At 41.1% G+C, this 24,586-nt stretch overlaps 1 protein-coding gene across 4 annotated transcripts in view; it reads right to left on the bottom strand.

The window, feature by feature from the left end:
* Nucleotides 1-24,586, bottom strand: part of slc4a2b (solute carrier family 4 member 2b) — a 39,583-nt gene that overhangs the window by 3,360 nt on the left and 11,637 nt on the right. For 3 of the 4 annotated variants that reach the window (XM_020619772.1, XM_020619774.1, XM_020619773.1), the window contains exons 3-22: nt 22,685-22,856; nt 14,621-14,789; nt 14,292-14,515; nt 13,147-13,271; nt 11,976-12,196; nt 9,231-9,370; nt 7,626-7,806; nt 7,361-7,496; nt 6,315-6,519; nt 6,115-6,223; nt 5,774-5,958; nt 5,469-5,685; nt 5,153-5,359; nt 4,842-4,990; nt 4,265-4,459; nt 3,491-3,721; nt 2,909-2,998; nt 2,652-2,818; nt 2,262-2,515; nt 1,942-2,111 (exon numbers count right to left, since the gene is read on the bottom strand). In XM_020619772.1, the coding sequence (XP_020475428.1) occupies nt 1,942-2,111; nt 2,262-2,515; nt 2,652-2,818; nt 2,909-2,998; nt 3,491-3,721; nt 4,265-4,459; nt 4,842-4,990; nt 5,153-5,359; nt 5,469-5,685; nt 5,774-5,958; nt 6,115-6,223; nt 6,315-6,519; nt 7,361-7,496; nt 7,626-7,806; nt 9,231-9,370; nt 11,976-12,196; nt 13,147-13,271; nt 14,292-14,515; nt 14,621-14,789; nt 22,685-22,744 (3,435 nt within the window). In that variant the 5' untranslated portion in view covers nt 22,745-22,856. The remainder of the gene's footprint in view (nt 1-1,941; nt 2,112-2,261; nt 2,516-2,651; nt 2,819-2,908; nt 2,999-3,490; nt 3,722-4,264; nt 4,460-4,841; nt 4,991-5,152; nt 5,360-5,468; nt 5,686-5,773; nt 5,959-6,114; nt 6,224-6,314; nt 6,520-7,360; nt 7,497-7,625; nt 7,807-9,230; nt 9,371-11,975; nt 12,197-13,146; nt 13,272-14,291; nt 14,516-14,620; nt 14,790-22,684; nt 22,857-24,586) is intronic. The other variant, XM_020619775.1, reaches the window with a different exon arrangement.

Genomic DNA, 24,586 nt, shown 5'->3' with positions numbered 1-24,586 from the left:
GGAGAGGTGCTGTCAACGCCTCCTGTGTCCCAGACTCACTGAGCAGCACCGGCAGCAGTGCAGAGACATTAGCTTCTAGAAGGTTTTGAATGGGACTGACCTCACTGACCAGTCAGAGATTTTCTGCTTAATCAGTAAGCTTTGCTGCATTCTCATTTATTGTAATTTAATAACAACAAATATCTGAAGAGCTGGGCAGAGCGTGGAAGATCTTACTGAAACATAGTGGATCAGGGAGACGAAGTACTGGGAGGAGCAGAGGATTGGTTTGGAGTTTCATGTTAGTGCTATCTCACATTAAATACGGTAGCTTTAAGATGTATTTTAATCCTCTTCATGTTTTCTAAAAAGGAGCACTTGTAATCCAATACAGTGCCTTGCGAAAGTATTCGGCCCCCTTGAACTTTGCGACCTTTTGCCACATTTCAGGCTTCAAACATAAAGATATAAAACTGTAATTTTTTGTGAAGAATCAACAACAAGTGGGACACAATCATGAAGTGGAACGAAATTTATTGGATATTTCAAACGTTTTTAACAAATAAAAAACTGAAAAATTGGGCGTGCAAAATTATTCAACCCCCTTAAGTTAATACGTTGTAGCGCCACCTTTTGCTGCGATTACAGCTATAAGTCGCTTGGGGTATGTCTCTATCAGTTTTGCACATCGAGAGACTGAAATTTTTGCCCATGCCTCCTTGCAAAACAGCTCGAGCTCAGTGAGGTTGGATGGAGAGCGTTTGTGAACAGCAGTTGTCAGTTCTTTCCACAGATTCTCGATTGGATTCAGGTCTGGACTTTGACTTGGCCATTCTAACACCTGGATATGTTTATTTGTATTTATTAGTCATTTAGGTCAACATTGGATCATTCAGAGATCCTCACTGAACTTCTGGAGAGAGTTTGCTGCACTGAAAGTAAAGGGGCTGAATAATTTTGCACGCCCAATTTTTCAGTTTTTTATTTGTTAAAAAAGTTTGAAATATCCAATAAATTTCGTTCCACTTCATGATTGTGTCCCACTTGTTGTTGATTCTTCACAAAAAAATTACAGTTTTATATCTTTATGTTGTAAGCCTGAAATGCGACCCTTTTTATGGATATCTTTAAGAAATGGCTTTCTTCTTGCCACTCTTCCATAAAGGCCAGATTTGTGCAGTATACGACTGATTGTTGTCCTATGGACAGAGTCTCCCACCTCCGCTGTAGATCTCTGCAGTTCATCCAGAGTGATCATGGGCCTCTTGGCTGCATCTCTGATCAGTCTTCTCCTTGTATGAGCTGAAAGTTTAGAGGGACGGCCAGGTCTTGGTAGATTTGCAGTGGTCTGATACTCTTTCCATTTCAATATTATCGCTTGCACAGTGCTCCTTGGGATGTTTAAAGCTTGGGAAATCTTTTTGTATCCAAATCCGGCTTTAAACTTCTCCACAACAGTATCTCGGACCTGCCTGGTGTGTTCCTTGTTCTTCATGATGCTCTCTGCGCTTTAAATGGACCTCTGAGACTATCACAGTGCAGGTGCATTTATACGGAGACTTGATTACACACAGGTGGATTCTATTTATCATCATTAGTCATTTAGGTCAACATTGGATAATTCAGAGATCCTCACTGAACTTCTGGAGAGAGTTTGCTGCACTGAAAGTAAAGGGGCTGAATAATTTTGCACGCCCAGTTTTTCAGTTTTTTATTTGTTAAAAAAGTTTGAAATCCCACTTGTTGTTGATTCTTCACAAAAAATTACAGTTTTATATCTTTATGTTTGAAGCCTGAAATGTGGCAAAAGGTCGCAAAGTTCAAGGGGGCCGAATACTTTCGCAAGGCACTGTATATCTAAGGAAAAGAATTTTATTTCTCACACTTAAAAACCATCATTTCATGCAAACTCAGATCAGATCAGATCAACATAAAATTACAAACTCAGCGAGTGCATCTCACCTTGCGCACATAGCTGTGGTCAGGGTGATACTTTGGTGGCATGAGCAGCAGCATCATCCGTTCGGTCAGCTGGATGCCGTTGAGTGACATGACACCCATGTAGAGGAAGATACCAAACAGCACGGCCAGGGGGATCATCCGCAGCAGGTCACCTATCACAATGGACAGGCCTGGGGAGAGTCGAGTGTAAAAGATTAAAAATACAATGAAATCAAGCATGAAATGCTAAATAAAATGTGATTTTTAAAGGTAATAAATGTTAACAGGACACAGGTGATACAGAAACGAGCAGCAGGAAGATTTAAGTGCCTGCCACTCACCAACCATGATGGCCACCAGGAGTCCTGTGACCCTCTGGTCCTTCACCTCCTGGATGCGAGGCTTGTCTCCAGGGGCGACGGCCTTACTCATGACAGTGAGGGCGTTGACATGCGTCACTGAGCGGACAGTCGCAGCGGCCAACCACGGCAGGCCAAACAGAGCTGAGGTGCCGCCCAGCACCACAATCAGCAGCAGGTCCAGATGGAAACCAGAGCCCTTCACCAGCATCCGCTCCTTCTTACTCACTATCAGGCTGCAGGAAGTCGAGGAGAAACACAGACATAAACAACCAAGAGCGAGCTTGAAAGAAACCTTCAATCAAACCAAACTGAATGTTAACATGTAATTATGTGTTGACCCTAACATGACATGACTGCAGCACCACTCACGAGGTGATCTGTGTCTCCATAAAGATGAGGATGAAAACCAGCAGAGCAGGCAAACAGCAGGCAAACATCATCCAGATGGGGAATTCACCGTTACTACCCAGTGGACTGATGATCCAGCCACGTTTGTCAGGACTTGTCACAGAGAAACCTCTGGGAACGCTCAGTTTCTGGACAGAGGATGAACACAAGTCTGAATCCGACAGAGAGGAAGGACTGCATTGTATAAGATAAGATTCTGAGGTAATACTGAGTCTTACTTGTGTGTATGTGTCTTCTATGCTGTAATCCACCAGGACCATGATAAGGATAGCAATTGGTACTCCAAAATCTCCAATAATCCTGCGTAACTAAACACCACAAGAAGGGTCCATTTGAGGAGAAGTGGCTGCTTCATGTATGTATCGTGTCAAACAATTACAGAAACATTTACAGTACCGTAACACAGGCTACTCAGTGTAATTAAAAATATTTAAATTGGAGCATTTTAAAATTCAAAAAGGTCTTTTTAGTGGCTTGACAGGAAAGGACGAAGGCTGTATGATACGATGGAAAAACAGTTAATAAATGGAGCTTGTGATGAGAGTTCTGGTTAGTAATGCCTCCAACTTCAAGAATGAATTTTAACACTTAAGTCAAACTCTCAACAAAAACAAGTCCTCAAAGGAACAGTTTGACATTTTTTTTAAAATACAAGAAATGTTCCTCTGGTAAACAGGGAGACCGGTTTTCTGGATTGTTGGATGCAAAAACTGACTGTGCTGATTCTAAAAGCATTTTGATAACAGCAGGTTAGCATATGGTTAGCAGGAATCGTGTTCCAGTGAATTTTTGCTCCTCACCCTTCCAGGGAAGAACGCACTGTTCTTGAACTTGCGCAGGTAGAAAGCGATTAAAAACGTCCCCGCCATGAGAACCAGAGAGAGCAGCGCAGTGTTGGGTTCGCCTTGCAGCTTCACCGTCACAGGCAGCACGGTGCTGTTGTGTAGCACCAGTGTGACATTTTCTGCTGAGGCATCTCCCTCCGTGCTGTTGTTGAGAGAACAGCGTTTCAGTGGGTGCTCCTTGAAAATCTGGCCAACAAAATGAAAGAGGCTTGTATTAATGCACATCCCAAAAGAATTCATACATACATACATACACACACACACACACACACACACACACACACACCCTGAGTATTTTCCTTAGAGGGATTTTCATGCATTACACTTTTAGGTATCACAACCACACTTTCTGTAAAATTAGTTTAGCCTGTAGCCAAACACCTTTAAAGTCTTTTTTAAAGTTGTTTCTTGGTCTTTTTAGCTTTTGTTTGGCAATGAGACAGACAGGAAAGCAATGCAACAGCGATCAGCAATAAAGGAACATGGCCGGACTTGAACCAGACGTTGTGCACACACATGCATCCATACAGGAGTCTTAACTCCCCATCCATTTCACTGTCAAGACCAATTAATTACAGAAGATTTCAGATGCTCTTGTTCGAGAAACAGTTCAACCTTGAGTTTTGAAAGCCGGCCAAAGATTAGTCTGATCGGTATAGAGACGTAAACCCCTAGTGTGCTAACAAAAGCTTTTTGTAATCAGGAGTTGTTATTAAGTCTCAGGTGTACCTGGCCAAGTTTGATGAAGGTTTCGCAAATGAAGATGAGTGAGATGAGGAAGGAGAATATCTCCTGGGTGAAAAGGGAGACGAAGCGGACCAGGAAGCTTCCTTCGCAAGCCACCATGATCACCACGATGACGATGAGCCAAAACCCAATCCAGACACGACCTGTTAGGTACTCTATGTCATTTGCTTTGCAGAACTGTGGAGACATTAAACATTATTTAAACACTGGAAATTTTAACAACAATGCGTTTTCTCAAACAGTTTCTAACTATGAGTGACTGAACTCTACACAGATAGTTTTCTACCAAAGTAGGAACCATTTTAATCACCTCATACGAGTGTTCTGTATTTGTTTTGTGTGTGCTTTGCTTATTAGTCTGAATATTTTCCAGAACAATTATTAATAAATAATACCTAAGGATGCCTTATAGTCAAAGTTTTCAGTGGCTTTACACAAACATCCATAAATAAGAAAGTAATGATGTACTAGATTTTTAAAATGTCGGTCGTAGTTAGTCAAGGGGCACGCATCATAAGGTTTAAAGTACAGTAAGCTGATTTACTATTTATCATCTTACACTGTAAAAGGCTTCTTCAAAGACCAACAAGGGACCAGAGAATCCTATGACCAGTAGTGGCTGAGCTCCGAGCAAGCAGAAGATCACACCCTGCATTGCTGTGGATATGATCAGCTCAGAAACACCAATCAGACCATCTGTCTTCTCACCTAGAAAGAGACACACACATCAAATTAATACCATAGTGAACAGATTGTTAACTCGATCATCACTGACAAAACAAACAGGAGTTGACATATCAAACGATGGAAGACTGTGTTAACAGTGAACACAAGGCAGCTCAACTCTTGGATTTCTCATGTGCAACTCACCCAGTAGGCCTCCGAATGTTATGGCTGGAGACAGGGCAGCAAAGTAGATAAAGATAATGGCAGCCATGCACTGACTGCTCAGGACGTCCTTGAAGTCACTGATGTACTTTGGGTAACGTCGCTGCACGTCTCGTATCACCCCGCCAAAGGGACGTCCAGTGCGCTCTAGAGGGTCATCAGACTTTTTTAAAGGCGTGAGGAGGGCCACTGGGTGATGGAAAACAGCAGATTTAATAAGTGTACTTCAACATAAAGTCATGTAACAAAGGCTGCAATTTCCTTTGCTTCAACCACTGGTTCAGGAGGAAGTGCTTACCTTTCTCTTCAAGGCTCTTAGCTTCCTTGTCCAACAGCTTGACCTCTTGTTCCTCCCTCTTGCGGAGCATCTCCCTCTGGAAGCGAGCGACAGAGCGCAGAAGCTCATCTCCTCTCATCTCTGAAGGCGGCAGCACAATGCTACAGTCCAGGAAGTTGTTGATGGCATTCAGCAGGTCCTGCCTCTCATCCGCCAGGTAGGCTGCCTCATGGAATTGCTTGATGGAGATTCAGATTTAAAATTTTAGAAGATTTAAAATTCTCAAGACTGGGAGAAAGGTCCCTTGACGTCTACACCTTACTAACCTTGTCAGACATGAGTGTGGAGATGGAGCGTCCTATCTGGTGGTAGTCCATGCTGCTGGTCGGGGGTCCCAGCAGAACAAACAGGAACCTGACAGGCACAGGGACCTCCAGGACAGAGTCCAACTCCACCGCCTCCTGCAGCCGCACAAACGCCATGGTGGGCTGCTTCAGGAAGTCCACACTGCCTGGAAGACAACGGGAAACGAGAGTCAACATGCAGACAGCACCACACACAATGAAAGATGAAGAAAGACGAGTGATTTACGTTGTTCAGGTGTGTTTTAAGTAGTAGCTCTTGTTTGAATGAGGTGTTTTTGCCCTTTATGGCATTAATAACTCACCAACAAGGACAACTGTGGCCTCAGCATTTTCAGGAATCTTCTCCAGCAGTTTCAGCTCATGCTTGGATTTGGACCGATGCATACCGGACACAAAGGTTGGCTCCTTCTGCTGGAAACAAAAAGGAAGGAAGAGGAAATCAGGATGATGAAGCACACATATAACTGGGATTTGTGGCAAACACCTGATATCCAGACTTAACCTGTACTTCGTTCTTCTCCATGTCAATGCATGTTTCTGTGTTCCCAGCAGAATGGATGGTGCTCATAAGGGGGTCAGTAACAGAGGGCTCTGACTGATGGGTGTGGTTGGCACCGTGGTGCTGTGTTATCAGACTGCCCAGGCTGGCTGCCGAGATGTTCCTGGGGAAAGGGTTACTACTGTGCTCCTTCTCATCGCTTGGGTGGCTAAAGGAGGCAGGAAGAGGCGCAGAGAGGGTGAGCAGCAGGAAGAGAGGCAGTGACCAGGCATTAAGCCAACCAGAAGTAAGATGTTGGCGGACGCGAGCGAAAAGAGTGTTACAGCTGTTCATCCTTCTAACAGTACAAACATTAATTACCAGTATGAACTAATATCGGCTTTGAAAGTCATGCTGTGTCAGCATGCAGACTGCACTGATTAAAGGGGGTAATTTGTGGGCATCATGGTGGGCTAGAGCTAAGATGTGTAGCAAGCACATAACCCACCGTCACCGGTTCAAATCCAGCCTAGTACTGTTGTTGCATGTAAGGCCCGTTAACCACCACCCCACCATTCTCTGTTTACCATTCAACTTACACTATTAATTAAAAGCAAAAAAGTTTAACAATTGTTCGAAAATGATCAAAAACAACACTTTTTACCACCCACAGCACAAAAGGAACATCATATACCGTTTAAAAAGAAATGTTTACTTGTAATTCTCCTTGCATGTTGCAACTTTAATGTTGTGAGCACTTCAACCAAGGAGTGAAAATACCCAGTGCTTGAAAAGAAAAGCAAGTATTAGAGAAAAGCATAATAAAATAATCATTATGTGGGGCAGCAGAAGTATTTGATTTGACCAGTACCTATGACCCAAGACTTCTTTGCCAGGCACCGAGACATCGGGCAGATGGTACTGTATTAGTATTATAGTAAAATGCTACTTTATAAGGCAGAGGGGCCTTTTCTAGAGACTTGGAAGCAATAAGTTGCTAAAATACCCACGAGAGGTAATATAACTGCTAACTTCTAGCTTGTTTATTGGAGTCTAGTGCTGCAAGTTACCTGTGTTTAAGCAGGAGGGCCCTCAGGACATTAGCTCGATCGTCAGCTTTGATCTGGTCTGAGATGATCATCTGCTCCACCACCTGGTGGGCAATGCCAGGCAGGGTCTTCTGGTCCAGGTCCAGCAGCACTGCACCTGCAAACCCGAACACACACACACACACACACACACACACACACACCAAGGTTAGCACACTTAACACTGCACTGTTGGCTTTTAGGCTTTAACAACATGCTCAGTCTTTACTCAGTTTCTGTGTCTTACCGTGTGAGATGGTCTTTCGGAGCTCCAGCAAACTGCGGAAAGACAGCGAAGCCACGTGAGGTTTCCCCCAGCGCTCAGTCTCCTCCTCCACATCTTCCTCAAATTTGATCCAACGAGCCGTTTCCTTCCACTGCATCTCCTGATTCTTGTCGATGGTCAGCTCGTTCAGCTCCACAAACACCTAGAAACAATGCATGCGAATGTATGTGAGAACAACAGAGAATATACAAACTACCTACAAAAAAATGATATGCACATTTACTGTGTCCTAAACACCCAGCTTAATAGCAAAAGCACTCTGCATGAAGTCAGTAGACACACACACACACACACACTTAGGTTGGTGGTGAACATCAGAAAACAGACTCCATGCTTAAAGGATTTAAAAAAATTTAATCAATACACAAAATAACCATTCTGTCCATGTTATTACCTTATATGGTCTTCTTTAAAACGTTGCATAAAAACAGTCAAAGATATCTTAAAAACCTGACAGCAAAAAGTCAGAGGAGAGACCATAATATGCTGTGCGACTCTCAGCGTGCTCAACGTCAAGTATCCGTTAACAGCTTATTTATTGAACACCATGCTGGTCAGCCACAATCCTCAAGTCAGCCTGTGAAATCAAGCTCACACGAGTCCAGCCTGACTCTGTTTGGTCACCCAGCCTCACCTTCTGATAACGAGCTATTTGACCAGAGTCCATGTCCAGCAGGACGCCGTTTGGCCGAGAAGCAGAGCGGTACAGAACCACTGGTAATGGCTGGAGGAGCGAGACGGTGCAGGAGAGGACTCACACACTGACACAACCAACAGCAGCACAAAGGACGGAGCATGACTTGTACACACATACCCACAGGTAATTCTTCCTCACCAAGCACACCTGACAGGGACCTGTTGTTTACCAGGGCTGCTGGGGGCTCGGAGCTGAGTATGACATTGTGTGGGTGGGTGTGTTAATAAAACATAGCTGTCCATCTCTGTGAGCTCTGTGTCTGGTTACCTGAGCTCCTCTCTCTCTCCTCTTTTGCCTTTCCATGCATGAAAGGAAAGAACTCATTCATTCATTTTTAATTGGCACTGTCCTTCCCTGTCCCTCCCACAAAAGAGACAGGTCTAGGCTAAACTTGGTAGATGGAAAGAAGGAGAAACATTTCTAGAAAATCCTGCAAATGGCTGCTGCTTGAAAGAAACACCTGTAACCTTATGAATTTGTAAGATATCCAAGGACTGGAAAAATGATCTAAAGCCAGTGTTACTTTTATCACCATGTGATTCATGTGTTATGGATTTTTTTTACTACACTTTATAGTATGTATGTTACATAAATTACTTGCAATTACTAGCTCAGCAACTCATTGAAAAGAGAAAATAGTCAGTCACATTTGTTTTGGATTTTTATGGTGAACATTCTCAGATTGTTCCTTCAATGCTCCCAAAACTTCAAGATACAAACCCTCTCTTCTAATTTATCATGAATCTGCAAAACCAAGTACAAAGTACATTTTTGCAGAAACAAACTTAAGTATTGTTGGGATCAGGTGATGGCTATTCTGCTTTAATCGTAGAGGGAAAGGGTGATAAGCAAGTACTATAATATATCACCTCATGTGGAGTTCGGTCCTGCTTACGACTGCGCGTGGTCAGCTCTTTGTGGTCTTTGCCAATGTGCACCACTTGTTGCCCCTTGGTGCTCTTTCTGACCAGGTGTCTACGCATGCCAGGAACATCTTCGAAACGATGACCTGGTTGAGAAGAAGAAAGATGTCTGGTGAGATGTAGGGAAGACAAAGGAGAAAAGACTTTATAGCCACATCACGAGATTAATTATAAGCACAAGTACCATATAGAGTTCAACATGACCTCCAAGTAATGCAAGTCCAAATACTACAGAAAGCCTGTAGTTTACAGTGTGTCATAGTTTGATTGTGCAGCCCTCGGCCTGCACATGCTGGGCCCTTACCCTGAGGTCAAATCTCATCCCACCAAGTCAGAGAGGACCAGGCCACTGTTTCTGTGCTCCCACAACAGAGAGTCAAGTTACACAAGCTGGCAGCACACGTTAGAAATGATGTGGCGAGAGACACCAGGTGGCACAGATATGACACTGAGCAGAAAATGTCCTAACAAAGTTAAAAGACCAGTGGACCAGCTAGCATGAACTCTGCACTCATTCAACTCAAAACCAGAAGTACAAACTACAATTTCACTCTGATCAGCATGAAACTATTCTTCACACAATGAGCCACACATCAATATGAATCACCATTCTTTAATTCAGAATCATACAAACATCTTAGAACCAAGCAACGGTAAGTTAAATTCCCTGTCTGAATACCATTTGTGTTACCTTTATCAGAGCTGGAAGATGCTATATAACAACCTGTGGAGTTTTTGAGGTTCCTCATCAGTCTTACCTCATCATCTAAAAACCAGGCAGCCCTTGCAAGGACAAAATAAGTGATTTTTCATCCTAAATTTTAATTTGGTAATCAGTAATTCTAGCTTTACTTGTTTTATTGAGAAGGTCCTTTGTTAAGTAGCTCATGTCCACTGCTGCTTAGGTGAGGTTTGGGGCAGAACATGGAGTAAAATGAGGCCTCGCTGGCATGCAGCTCTTGAAGAAAGAGGAGGGTATGTGGCAAAGGGTCAGAGCCGTCACAGCTGACTACATCACCCACTCAACTTGTGCTGAAGTTTTAAAAAAAAAAGTAAAAACTTTCCACCTCTTGACCAGCGCCCGACTGTGTGGAGGCTGAAATAATCAGAATAACATCAGGAGGCAAAAGTGTTAATTTGCTCAGGGTCAACCTAAAGGGGAAGACAGTGATCTAATAATTCCTGTTGTCGAGCAGCAGCCAGAGACAGAGAGAGTTTCACAGGATGATTTATGGTGGCAGGAAGCAGGTAAAAAGACAACAAACTGAACAACCAGGGACAAACCTGTTGGGAGGCATGGCTAAACCTCATAATGGCCAACTATCTGGACAATACTGAGCTGATACCTCTGTCCTCAGCCTCTTTATTTGGCCTTCAAATCTACTTAAATCGTCTCCTTGTTTCAGTCCACTAATGATTAAAAGTTGTGAACTGAGGTCCAGGTTTCACAATTAACCACTACGTTGGCTCAGGCTCAGGGGCTTCAGCTGACAGTGGGAACAGCTAATTTATTAAGACAGGCCTGTCCTCAACACTCTCTTAATAAGGTGCTGCTCTTTGCAGAGGGGTCCGCTCCCTGACGTAAATCCCTCCTTGCCATGAACAAAACTTCACGCTGAGCTAGGGGGAAGGGAACATCACAGGCAGCAGGGCACAGACATCATTGTAAAACGGACACCACCCCTGCCTCACCATTTGTGGAGGAATCTAAGCATCTGCTAAGTCAAGTCTTCATCATTGTTGCCAGCTAATAACACAACAACAATAAAGAGGTGTAGCAAGCTATAAAAACAGACTCTGAAAATGATAAAATACACAAAACATCACGGCTAATCCACATGTGAAAGACAAACTGTGGCGAGGTCAGGCAAACTACTAGACATTTTTGGAATAACAAATGTTAGAGGACGATCCACCTGCAGCAGACGACTAGCCTGAAATCAAAGGAACCCATGAGACAGAAAAAGTGACTTTTCTGTTAAGAGTGAGAAATTATTTACATTACAAGATGGACAAAATGAACATAGTATTTGTTGGAGCAATAAAAAAATGGCAGCTGGTATGTCTCTCTTACCTTTACTACTACTCTGAAATTCTTTACACTCCTTACTTCTGTTGTATATTTTACTATTCAGGAATAATCATACAAAAATTATGTAGTGCTAAATAAAGACTTCAGCATCATTATCATCACCTTTATTTATTCAGGGTAATATTCAATGTTTATTGTATAGGTGTCACAGAGTCTGGCAACAGTGTTGCTCTTCCTTTAGAGGTTAAAGACATAAAATTATCTGATCAAATTTAAACTTGTAATAAATTGTTTTACCACTTGGGGGCAGAAAATGCAAAGCATTTTAAAATTTGATTTGAACTTGTTTGCAAACAGCTGCCTGCTTACACACAGATATAATAAAAGTAAATCAGTGTTTCAAGCTTATTTATTCACAAAATACTCCTTAAAAGCAAAACACACACACTATATGTAGTGCAAATGTTTTGTATGGAGGTTGCCGATTCTATCAAAGCCCCCATGGCTGGTAGAGGCATGTACCTAAGACCCCAGTCTAGTTACTTTAAAAACATTTTAAGGTACAAAACTCAATTAATGGAAATTTGTCGGTAACTTTAAAGGTGTCAAAAATATTTGAGTGTGTAAAATCAGCAAAGTGGCATTTCGTCTATACTCACTCTTGATACCATCCAGGTCAGCAGAGGCCAGCATCTGAGCCTCGCTCTCGTCAGTAGGAATGCGCTGGTACTTGGCCTGCTCAGCACCCGTCATGTTGCCCGTGCGCCGACGCTCATGCAAGTCGTAGCCGCGGCTGGCTGATGACACCCGGGCAAGCGGTGTGTGCTCAGGTGACACCGACTGAGGAGAAGGGCAGGAAGTCTCTGGTGAAGATGGTTTACTAGAAAGAGAAAAAACAAACAAACAAACAAAAAAAAAAAAAAACAGAAAAACAAGATAAAGTTGTAGTGCAAAAATAGTTTTTCTTATGTTATTGTCCCCAAATATGCCTTGTAAAAAAAAAAAAAAAACAGAAAAACAAGATAAAGTTGTAGTGCAAAAATAGTTTTTCTTATGTTATTGTCCCCAAATATGCCTTGTGAAATGTAAGAGAGTACTGACAGAAGATGTCTTTTCACAGACTCACATTCAAACCATAAACAGTTTCATTTATGACTTGCTTTATAGCCATTTCATTCTTCTCCTAACACACAAAGCATTTCCTTGTCACAGGACTACTTTCTCTGAGTGATCCAGGTATTAGACCCTCCTACTGCTGCTGCTATTATAATGCACAAGCACTGCTCAGCTCAAAACACTGAAAATTTAAATGCTCAAAATACTGTAATAAATAAACATAATAGAAATGGGGATAAAGGATGCTCAGCCAATACAAATCCTTGTAATCAAACATAATCAACTCACCACTCTTTCAGTGTCAGTGCTCTTTCAAACTATCAGGATGTTTTCTTGATACAAATCCTCTGTGTTTAGGTTTCTCCACCAGACTGAAAATGAGTAAAGTGCCTAAACGCAGCTTTACCCCAGCTCAGATGAAACCTTCAGGAAGTGAAGTAAATGTCATAGGTGGAGCCTGGAGCTCACTGAGGTGTGTTGTGTTGTCTATAGCGACAGGTGATAAATGGGTCTCTGAGGACAGGATTACTCTGGCCCATCACATCATGCCCAGCAGGGCCACTAGATGCCTAAGACATGGTAACGTACAGTGTGTACCTCCCTGGCCAATCAGACGTGAGCCCAAGCAGTGTCACGCAGCAGGTAAAACCTAGCAGGCTCTCACGCCCCTTTTTAGCTCCTCTTTGTTTTGTCCTGTAAATCGATTTAACTCACTCTGTGGAAGTTGCATCTTCAGTATCTGCTCCCACAGCAGACTGTGGGACGATATTCAGCTCTCTGGGCGAGCGTGGGCTCTCTGTGCCACAATTGGCTGCCTGGTCTTCATCCGAAACAAAGAACTGTGGAAGGAAAACAGAATGTGAGAGCACTGCTTACTGCAACAAAAGAAGGTAACCCAAAAGCTCAAACCAGGAACCTCTGACGTCAGGTTCAAATAGTGGAGGAAACAAAGCCCTGAAACAACCCTTTGTGTGCACGGTAACGCAAAGTAGAGAATTCTGAAGATTAGATGAACTGAAGAAGAAACAAAGATTATGTCAAGGAAAACAACCTGAATGAGGTGATTGACACTGAGGTACTAGTCAGAGCAGACAAAAAGACTAATTCAAGAACAATTTTGAAATTGTATCAGTATTTAAAAACCCGATATAGTTCTCTGAATGTCAAAAATGAGAATCAAAACTAATTGTACGAGGACATACACAACACATCTACAACTTACAGAATATGGCAACAAGAAGTAACATACCTTTGTAAAAAGTAAAAAAAATTATAAATAAAAAAATCAAATTTTCTATAAAATAGCATTATCAGATACAAATATTAAACTGAACTCGCCAAACTAGGTGCACATAGTAAGGAAAGGTATACAAATGTTTTTCCTTGAGGAACAAGGTAAAGATCTTTCCTAGCAAATGGGTGAAACAGGTCACCTTCATGAGGGTGCAATCGTATTTAGATGGGGAAAAAGTCCAAGGACAATATTGACCAAGAGATGTAGAGTATACCCACTAAGTTCCAGTGCTTTGATGATGTTTGTTTTCTTTTTTCTTTTGTTAAATATATTTAAATTCCTAGAAGTGCCCCAAATGTAAGACAGTGAAACAAAAGCCAGATAATACTTAAAAAAAAATGTTTTCAATATTTTCGGATGTTTTATAGGCCAAACAATTAATCAAATAATTGAGATAATACTCAGCAGAATCACAGTTTTTGTATTAAAAATAATCAATAAGATTAGCTGGAAAATACTACTATCCAATACATTAGAATGTTTTACTCAGAAATAGCGTCTAAAGCCCAGTCATTGGAAATCAATACAGTTTCAGTGAAAGACGAATATGAAGTTGAATGATTACCTCCACATCTCTGACTCTCTCTGACTCAGGTGACGGAGACGTTGCCTTTGTCTCCTCCTCCTCTTCCTCCTCCTCCTCCACTTCATTTAAAGAGCCACTGCTAAGAACATGGCAGGTTTTCTGTTCTTTGTCCTTCTTCTTTTTCTTGCTGCTCCTCTTCCTGCGTCCCTCGGAGGACAGTTTGGACAGAGGTCGGTGGATGTGGTGAGAGGAGTGACGGTGGTCTGCGGAGAAGATACCCCCACATTCATTTTTAAACATTTGACCCTTGTTCTTGTGGCTGGATGTAGAAAATGAATACAACAATGATGAAGCTCCTGTGTGCTTACATTCGATGTCCTCCTCATGGTAGATGTGGTGCTGCTCATCAGGTACAACAGCTGTGGGACTGAGGATCTGCTGGAAGCGCTGGACGCCCAAAGATTTGTTCAGGTCCCCATCGTCTTCCTCTTCAGGGTGCGGAGACCCGTGTGGTGACGAGGCAGCAGGAGCCTCTGGCTGTAAATAAACAACAAGCAAATTTAAAACAAAAATTAAATGAACCAAGTGATAAAAAAATAGACATCCACTGTATTAAGTATAAAACTAATTAATAAGTAAAATATTAAGAAATAAATATTGATATGAATAACTTCACAATAAGTAAGAATAATCTTCAACAACACACTCAAAAATGAGGGATTAGCATGTAGCATGAATTCAGGACACATCGTCTTTCATTTAAACCAGCACTAGAGGGAGTTCTGCTCCTCTGAATACAAAAGAGTGAAAGCATTATCCAAGTTCTGTCATTCTTGAAAATAAGCTTTTAATTGGAAACACTGACCACATGATTTGACCACTTAGTCCTTTTCCATGCCGAGGTGTTACAAGGATCATGTGGGTGATAAGAGATCTGTTTTCTTGCAGCATGCTGTGGAGTCTTGCTGCGTCCTGCTCTGCCATGAGATGTTGTGATAAGGATGGACCACAGCGTTACAGCAAGTGGATCTACTCTGGCTAACAGGGCTTCACTGCAGCCACCTCACACTAGAGTCAATGTTGCTATGACCACTGCACAAGTGCCTCCGATCCTGCAGTGAACCCTTCCTGTAGCAAGATCCCGGGGGCTGCAAGTCAACTGATGCTTACTCAACTGGTTCTCAGGACACCCAACATATAAGTCATAAGTTTTCCTCAGTGCTGCAGGGAGTAAAGAGTAAGCAGGTGGTGAAATACAACTACACTTCTCCCACCTGCAGCTCTTAGTTTTGTGTCAGACACATATCAGTGTAGGCACATCAGCCAAGACACAATTAAATAATGTATTCAAAATTACATTGAAAGTAATTAAGTACTCTTACTAAAAAATTAAAACTAGCTCCACCTTGGCTAATCTAACTAAATCAAATCACATCCACTTCACTACCTCAGTGATTCCATATTATATCTAACCAATCCAACAGTCTACACTACATGCATCCTCTCCAGATGTCTGAAACCCTCCGAGTGCTGCTGCTACACAATCTGTCAGTTTATTTTTACAGAGCTCTCATTCATATCATGGTTTCGCAGTGAATCCCTAGATGTGGGTGAGACGTGTGAGGGATTCTCAAGGAGGTGAAAGAATTTTCCACAACTGAAACCATGTGCAAAAATAAGCGGAGGAGAGCTGAGTAAAAACAAGACTGAAAAGACAAAGAGAAACCTTGACTAATATCTTCCGACTTACCTCACTCATGGTAATGTGAGCTTGATCACAGTCAGCGTTTTTTGGTGGCAACGAACATCAGTGTTCATGACAATACTGGAGTTCTGACCCTCAACACCTCTATTAAGAATCACAGGCACAGGCTCCCTGCTTATCAAAACTTCCTGTTACCCTAATCAGAGCCCTATCACCAAACCTGCCACCTTCAGTAACCTGAACATTGTGTCAGGGCAAAATAAACAACACTGGCATTGTCGCTTTGAGGGCAAATCAGGCTGAAAGGACAAGCTGTGTTTAAACAGCCAGGAACAAGCCCTCATATTGACATTCATCTCCACATTTTAACTTTGCCACATGAAGCCTTGAAGGGCAATGTAAATGCACAGGAGCTAAACAGCTTACATTTTTCAAAGGCTAAGAGTAACATGCAGGACCAGTGTCATCATTTGTGATAATGATAATCAATACAATCCCAGTAATAAATCATATGTTAAATTTATGTTCATTTATGGGAATTAGTGGTAGAAACCCTAGACCTGTGCTAGGCAGAAGAAATATTACAGGAAATAAGACATTGTGCTGCAAATTTGAAACAAAGAAGCAAATAAATAAGCAATAAACCAGAGCATGATGCAAACGCTGGGAGAGCTAGGCTCCCCTTAATGAGACCTGAGCTCCACTGAAAACATGACTTGCACAATTTTGGGAGGCCTCAGTCTAAAATATTGACAATATGTTATTTTGCCATATAGGCTATTTCTGTTTTTCTGTATTTTTATCCTCATGGATCATGATTATTACTGATGTATGATTCACACATAAGGGTGATTTGGCACCAATTCATTTTAATAAATGCATCAGCATACATGCAATTCTTGCCATCACCATCAAAATGTGGCGCTGAAGTAAACTTCACTTTAACGCAAAGATCAATAAAACAGTCTCTCTTGATCATAAAACAATGTGTGCTGAAATATGCACACCACCGGGCACTTTACATCTGTTTTTCTATTCTTATTAGGGCTGGGCGATATGGCAAAAAATAAAAATCTAGGGTTTTTCATAAAATGTGACCGATTCACGATTTCGATTTTTTTTTTAATGTGTAACTAGCCAACTTAAACACAAGTACAACAACATGACTGAAGTAACATTCTCTTCTTAAGTAACTTGAAAAACCATCAGTTTAAGAAACATTGTATTTTAGTGTGCATGCCATACATAAATTGGTCAACAAGGTGTAAATAAATGTAAAACAAATTCTCTAATGAAATGTCTTTGCAGCTGAATTAAATATGAAAGTAAATATTGAATTCTTCTTAATACAATACAATAATTTTAACCAATTAGTCAACTCAAAAATTAAGCACATTTACACCAGAAGCATTATTAACAGTAAATGTTTGATAAGAAGCCAGCACATCTTTAAGCCCTTGACCAATTACTTCCCCAGTATGATCGTCAGGAAAATAACATGTCTGAAGACAAACACGTCACAGTTTCCATTCTGCATCAACATAATGGGCTGTGAAGCTCATGTAAGGCTGAAGAGTACGACTACTCCACAGGTCAGTCGTCGTAGAAAAAAAAGATGCCTTATCAAGCTGTTCCGCTACTTTTTCACGTGTTTCAGTGTACATTCGGGGAATAGCTACGTCTTTGAAATATTTGCGGCTTGGCAACGTGTATCTTGGATCAACAGTGCGTAGCATTTTTAGGAACCCTGGCTTTTCGATGGTGTATATGGGAACCATGTCCTTAGGTGCAATGACAATGTATCTATTTTTTATTATAATTAAAAATCGCGATACCTCGATTTAAGAAAAAAAAAATTGCCTTAAAACGTAAATTCAAATTAATCGAAAGAATCGCCCAGCCCTAATTCTTATCAATAAAAATAATGATATATATAAAAAAAAGCTAAATCTTAGCGGCGCACGAAGGGGCCATGGACCACTGGTTGAAAACTCCTGGTTTAGAGTGTTAACATGCTAACATGTTAACAAGTTTTGCTTAGTAGCATGAAACATGGTGCAACTGAAGCTGATGAGAATGTCAGTAGTTTTACAGCTACTTTGCCATAAACCAAAGAATGAGACAAATAAAAACTCTGACCTGATGAAGGTGCTAGATGAAAAGTTAAGGGATCAGTAAAGTTAAAACAATTCACCGTCAGCCTGACAAGAACATCTTCCAAATATCATAGCAATGCATCATACAGTCTTTCAAATATTTTACTCAAAACCATAGTTGTCAAAGTCATGGCGGCACTACAAAGTCAGGGCGTTATCCTCTGATCACCACAAGTGTTTGTACAAATTGTCATGGCAATCCATCCCATCGTTGTTGAGACATTTCAGCCTGGAGCAAAATGGTGGAGCAACCAACCAACCAGTATTGCAACCCACAGCGACATCAAAGCATGGCTAAACACATAACATTCTTGCTTTTTAGCTCATTTAAATAACTGATAAATGAGAGTATAATAATATCAGTAAGAGAGTTATTTTTTCCAGGCAACATGCTGCCTAAAGTTAAAAAAAAAATAGTGTGCATCTGCAGTTACTGTGTCATGTAATGTGGTGGACGCTGTACAGTATGTGGAGGCTGCAGAGGAGATTATCTGTGTTAGGTAGGCTCAAATCCCTCAGCGGTCAGCATGTGAAGGGAAAAGGGGAGAGAGACAGGCTGGGGATGCTGTAGTGATCATGTCGTACTGCGTGGCTGATGAGCCACTGCTTTCCTGCACAATCCCGCAGATCAGTCTGCAAGAAGATGTGAGTGCACAACATGCTTGGGGTTTCTGTGATTATAACCATAGAAATGGTAAACCAGTTGTCCTCAGTGCTGTACATTTTGCATTATGCAAGCATCGATTTTCACAACCTTCCTATTACATCATAAATTAAGAGGCACGTTTTCCACTGTTTGCTCTGCTAAAATAAGATTGAATATAAATGTACACATTATATAATGTCAATTTAAACATGGGACCACCATTCAATCCGAGACTGGAAAAATACATTTGAAAAGAATTTTTTTGAGATACCCACTGATTATATTTATACAGGGAATTGAGCTTTCAGCTTTATCACTTCACATTATGCAAACAAGGTTTTCCATAGCCAAACACAGACGGATCATTTACCTGACAGTGTTTTCACTCCTTAATTTTATCTATGTTGATGCAATCGTCTGATAAACTTTGCTGAGGGATTCTGCAGATGCCGCCAGGTGCACATCACACAAAGCATATGAGGTTATAAAAGTAATAAATCAACAGGGAGGAGATGCTGTAAACCGTGCTCTGCTAATCCACCCATCCGACAGCTCACCTCCAGACAGTGACTGTCTCCCTGCACATATACAATTTTGTTTGAGTTACTTCTATTTGTATATAGTTTTCTGAATAAGGTTTGGCGTCTCTGTAGGTTGCGGGATTATACAGTAGTTTGTGTGGAGCCTTGAGAAGTTTCTAATTAGGCAGATCTGAGGATACCTCTGTGTGCCACACCTGTCACACTAAGTGAGATGAATTCAACTATAAAGCTGAAAGACTGCTGCACACTACCTGAAACACCTGTGTTTTGGAGTGCGACTTTTTTTTTTACCTTTAACATATTTTGCGTACCCTACATGATCAGGATCAGTAGTTCCCAGCCTGGGGACGGAGACGCCCCAAAGGGAACACAAGAAGAATATGGGGGTCACAAGATGATTAAGAGGATAATGCAGAAACAAAAACACTGAAACATGGAAACATGAAAAATTTGACACCGCATCTTAATCAGTGAGATTTAGAGGTGCTGTTAGGGGGATTTTGTTACCTCTGAACTGAGGCAGGCTAGCTGTCCCCCCCACCACCGCCCGCCCATTTCCAGTCTTTATGCTAAGCTAACAATCTTGGCTTCAGCATCATAGTTACCAAACAGAAATCTGACAGTGGTCAGTCTTCACACTATATGTGGGGAGAGAAGTTGTGTAACAATCAGTTTGAACACAAAGGAAAGAACATGAACAGTCACGTTTGTCAAAATGTCAACCATTCCTTAAGCCAAAAATCCTGGGAGCCATTGGCCTAGACATGTTTGACATGTTTTACAGTTTCTGCCACATGTTACAAGCACTACTGAAATGCCCTGGAGCAAGACACACTGCCTAAAAACACAGACTCTGGGGCTGATCCTGATCTCTGATATGGAAGAAGTGAAATAAAGAATCATCACATGTAAACTTTAACACTATTACTGAGAGCTTGATCTCTTCATATAAAAAAGGAAAACAATATTTATCCATAATGTTTTTTTAGAAGTATTTCAATATATTATCCTGTTAATTAAAGGAAAAAATGGCTATTACAAGTTGAAATGCTCCCGTCAGGAACTCTTGCATAATGACAGAGGGGTGGATGTATGTAATTAGTGATGCATTAAAAATAACAGGTGGTAATTATTACCTTGGATTTGTAATGCCTAGGAAAAGTAACTGAGCTGTTGACAAAATATCTCAAAAGTTTAAAACCTAAACTGAACTTTAACAGCTGTGTTATGGCTTAAAATCCTACTGAGAGAGGGTGGACTAGAATATGACTTTGGTATGATAAGTTAGCAGATAACCTGGTGATCAAGATGCTCAGTAAAGATAAAACTGTTTGTTGTATGACAGTGCCTTAGTAGTTATTGGCTGTTCTCTTACAGCTTCAGTTTGACCAAGTTAATTATTATCTCCTTAACAATGCACGCCTGTGTGCACATGTTCTGGGATGGTTCAGATAATCCTGTTTTTAAGAACCAACAGTACTTAATAATGTCTTCTTCCTACCTTGAAGATCTGCCCTTATCATGTGGCAAGGGCTAAATGAAATGGGAAATAGGCTGCCTTCCCTAAAAGTGGCTGGCTCTTCTGGAGCTATCTTGCTGTATTTTAGATTTGCAGCAACACATTTGTGTGTAACTTGATATCCTATGTTTATGCGTTTAAGGTGAACCTGTTCATTATGAGCATAGTAGACTCAACTTAACATAAGAGCATGGTTAGCTCTTTGAGCTCTTTTAGCTATCAGGGTTATGGTTTCTTATTCCCAGTCAGTCGTTACACATAATCCTAAAGAGTACAAAGAGTTGTATGGCAGTAAACTGTCCTGTTGGCTAGTAGAATCAATAAGGATGAGTCATTCTGAACAGGAAAAATCTCTTACAGGCTGTCAATTAACACTTTTATCAAGAAAACATTTAAAGACATTTTTTGCCATAGATAAGAGGGTGAAAGGTCATGGGTTTTTGTTGTTATAGGTTTGAATTTGTTAGACTGCTAAATGACTGTGTGAAAATGAAAGTCTAAAAAAAAAAAAAAACAGTAAATTAAAATACCAAAATTAACAATTTTGAGAAATGTAGTTAAGCGGTAGTGTGTGATATGATGAAATAGTTATTTTGTATTATAAAAAAAGGTCAAATAAAACATTAAAAATTGTTATGTCTATCATTCCACCTGCTAAATACTGCAGGTACAGTATACTATATGCAGCTGTTGTCTGTGTGCGCTCACACAATTGTACAACATTCGAAAGGAAGCAGGTGACAGAATGCAGACAAAAATGCTAAGCTAGGGGAAAGCAAGCATTTCCTAGCTTGGTGTTACAGTGAAAAACAACCCTGGTGCTGACAAGAGAGCTCTGTGAGCATGTCTAAAGTACATATTCACTACTCTTCCACGTGAACCTCTTCTTCCTCCTGCTGTAGTCTAAACATCACTACTTCCACTCACCTACTCATTCAATCCACAGCACACTGAAATATACGGGTTGTGGAAAGTTATTCTGGGAAATGTGTAAAATCCTTAACTAACACAAAAGAACAGGAGAAATGCTGAGGCAGGTGGGTAAATCAGTAGAAACAAAAAGATCTGTACAGTTCCTGGAATGCTATTGAACACAGTAACTCACTAACCAAACTGATGATTATTAGCAACCTTAAACTGTTGATGTGTGGATTTTAACTTTAAGCTTGTGATATTTTCTGCCTTAGCACATTAATCATTCTGAGATCACTCACTGAGAATCCCTTATGTTAAGGAATTCTTTCTTTTGCTGCAGGCTAGCTGCGCCTCCAGCTCCCGGGTTTGCCTGGTATGTTTATCACATCAGTCCTTCCTGCAGCCATGCAATTACATGTTTGTATTATAATGTGCCCATGTTAATTTACTGTTTCCAACACTGGCAACTCATCGACTTAAAGAAAAGAGGAAGGAAACTGTTTCAGCAGTGGAACTGTTGACATTCTCCAGTGGGTTAATGAAAAGGGGATTTCAACAGGAGCAGCTCTCCGTGAAAATCTGAAATGTTTCTGAACATTTTATTTTTGCAGTCAGAAGCACGCATAGGTAGGGAACTGGCTCTGGGATGTGATTGGTTTGTACACTCATAGCTCTGGTAGGAAGAGCGCTGTCCAAAATACACAGAGGCGACAGAGAGAGCTGATGCAGCATAATTTTGCGAGAATGTGAATTCAGTAATGGCAGTTTGGAGCTGAACAGTCTCGTGCATGAAAAACAAATGTTAACTGTGAGGGTTGTCTCCTTGTGAACAATATTTAACCTGGTTTGTCACCAACTGTGCCTCATGTGTTTCACTGTGTTTTATCATGGTTTAGGGACAATGACAGGACAGACTGAGGCCTTTCTGTGTGCAGCCGTGTGGACTTACACTGTGAACAACCGATGCCACGACATCTGTAATCTGGTCAGGAGCACTGGGGTCACTCATAGCTCCACAGTGGAGTCGATGTTGGAGAGGCACTGGAAAGCTGGCTGGGACTCTCGTGGCTTTAGCCCTTTTCTTTCTCACTGGGACTCAGGCAGCTTTTGGGCAGCATAACCTGGAGGCAGACACAGATCCAGGAGATAGTTCACATGATTTCTAAATTCAAAGAAAACAAGAATGAAATATCTGTGGGCAAGTACTCTCTGAATATGAAGTGCAGCCAGAGTAAGAAAATAAAAATAGTGACATGTTCCAGCACATTGGCTCTGAACTGAAACATGAAGTACTGATTTCTGCTTAAGGGATGTTCACATCCATGTTGGGTGAACAGAGACTTTTACATTATCCTAAACACACAGTCAGAGCAGTGAATGTGTTTTTAAGGCCAGAGAGTGGGCTATCCTTCCTCCCAAAGATGAGTCCAATGGAAAAAGGTTCCTTATGATTCCAGCACAGGCATGGAAGAGCATTACTAAGTGTCTGCTGATGTCTATGGGTCACAGACTTCAGACATGAAATGTCTATACAAAGTTTAATAGAAATCTATCTTATTGTTATTCAGATATGTCAGTCTGGATCAATGTGGTGGATTAACATTCCTAGAGCCACACTGCTAGCATGGCTTAAAAAGGCAGTTAATTTGGTGTGGACCTAGATACCTTTCAATTAAAGTTCAGTCAACACTTCAACCTCACTAATGACCTAAACTGAATGTCATGTTTATGATATAGTTATAGGATAGCAACAATGGCAGCAGTACATAAATAAATTTTAATAAATAATGATATGCAGTCTTTTTTAATTCTGTGATTCTTCATTCCAAGGTCTGCAGCACTTTCTCACCACCTTTCAAAGTCATTAACTACTGGAATGAGATAAGAGCCAGATAGCACAGTGCTACTGAGCAGAGGCCCATCGATAAGCAGCGGCACGTGCCTCCGTTTATCTCTGTCACTGCAGAGACAGTAGCTATAAAACATTATTGTTCTCTACTACAGAATGACAGTAAAGTACAGAAGCAATATGCTGTCTATTTTAGTCAGTGTAGTGGTTCCGATTTACCGATGTGAAAATAGGCTGTTCTGCTTACTCCGACTGAAACTGAAAACCTGGGGTTCTGGTCTGGTCTTGTAAGACTGCAAAGATCAACTAATATGGTCAGAAATTTGTGAAAGCTTATATGTAAACTGGTATAATCAAAATGACAGAGGATGCATTACCAAACCTGATATATTTAAACTCAAGCAAACAACAAAACCCATTGTCTTACAGTTGTTCTGTCTGAAAACCTGTCCTAAAATCTTACTCAAAGTATCTCACATGCAAGATTCTTAATAGAACAATGGTGAGTCTTTAAGCAGAGGAGGAAGTCTTCTGGTCACTTTTCACAGTCATGGTTAGAAATCTTGCCCAAGCAAGCCTGGCTCTCTCACAGCGGCTATCAGACACACGATAAGCCTCCCTGATACCTGAGCACAATCATATCAACGACCTTGTTGACAGCGAGGGATTTCTAAGGGGTACGTTTCATTAAAGTACAAACGACGACTAATTGATTAAATCCAATGCAGACAGAGGACGATCTTGTATTCAGCCCTGGACAAAACAGAGACATTGTGCACCAAAGAGATATAAAACTGACACTGCTTGCTCTTTCAAACTGCTGTTTATTCAAAATAAGTACTTTAACTAGTCTGAGACATTACAATCTGTGCAGTAATGGCAATAAAGAGTCTACGGAGTTAGCTTCGGTGTGCTGGAAGATTACTTTCTCAGTAAATCTAGACCCCGTCACTGTGAAAGAGAAAAGGCTGGCCACACAGGGATAAAGTTACAGAACCCTGG

Source organism: Monopterus albus, unplaced genomic scaffold, assembly GCF_001952655.1.
Source record: "Monopterus albus unplaced genomic scaffold, M_albus_1.0 scaffold226.1, whole genome shotgun sequence".
Lineage (NCBI taxonomy): Eukaryota > Metazoa > Chordata > Actinopteri > Synbranchiformes > Synbranchidae > Monopterus > Monopterus albus.
The sequence above is the reverse complement of the archived record's forward strand: the minus strand, read 5'-3'. Positions and strand labels throughout refer to the sequence as shown.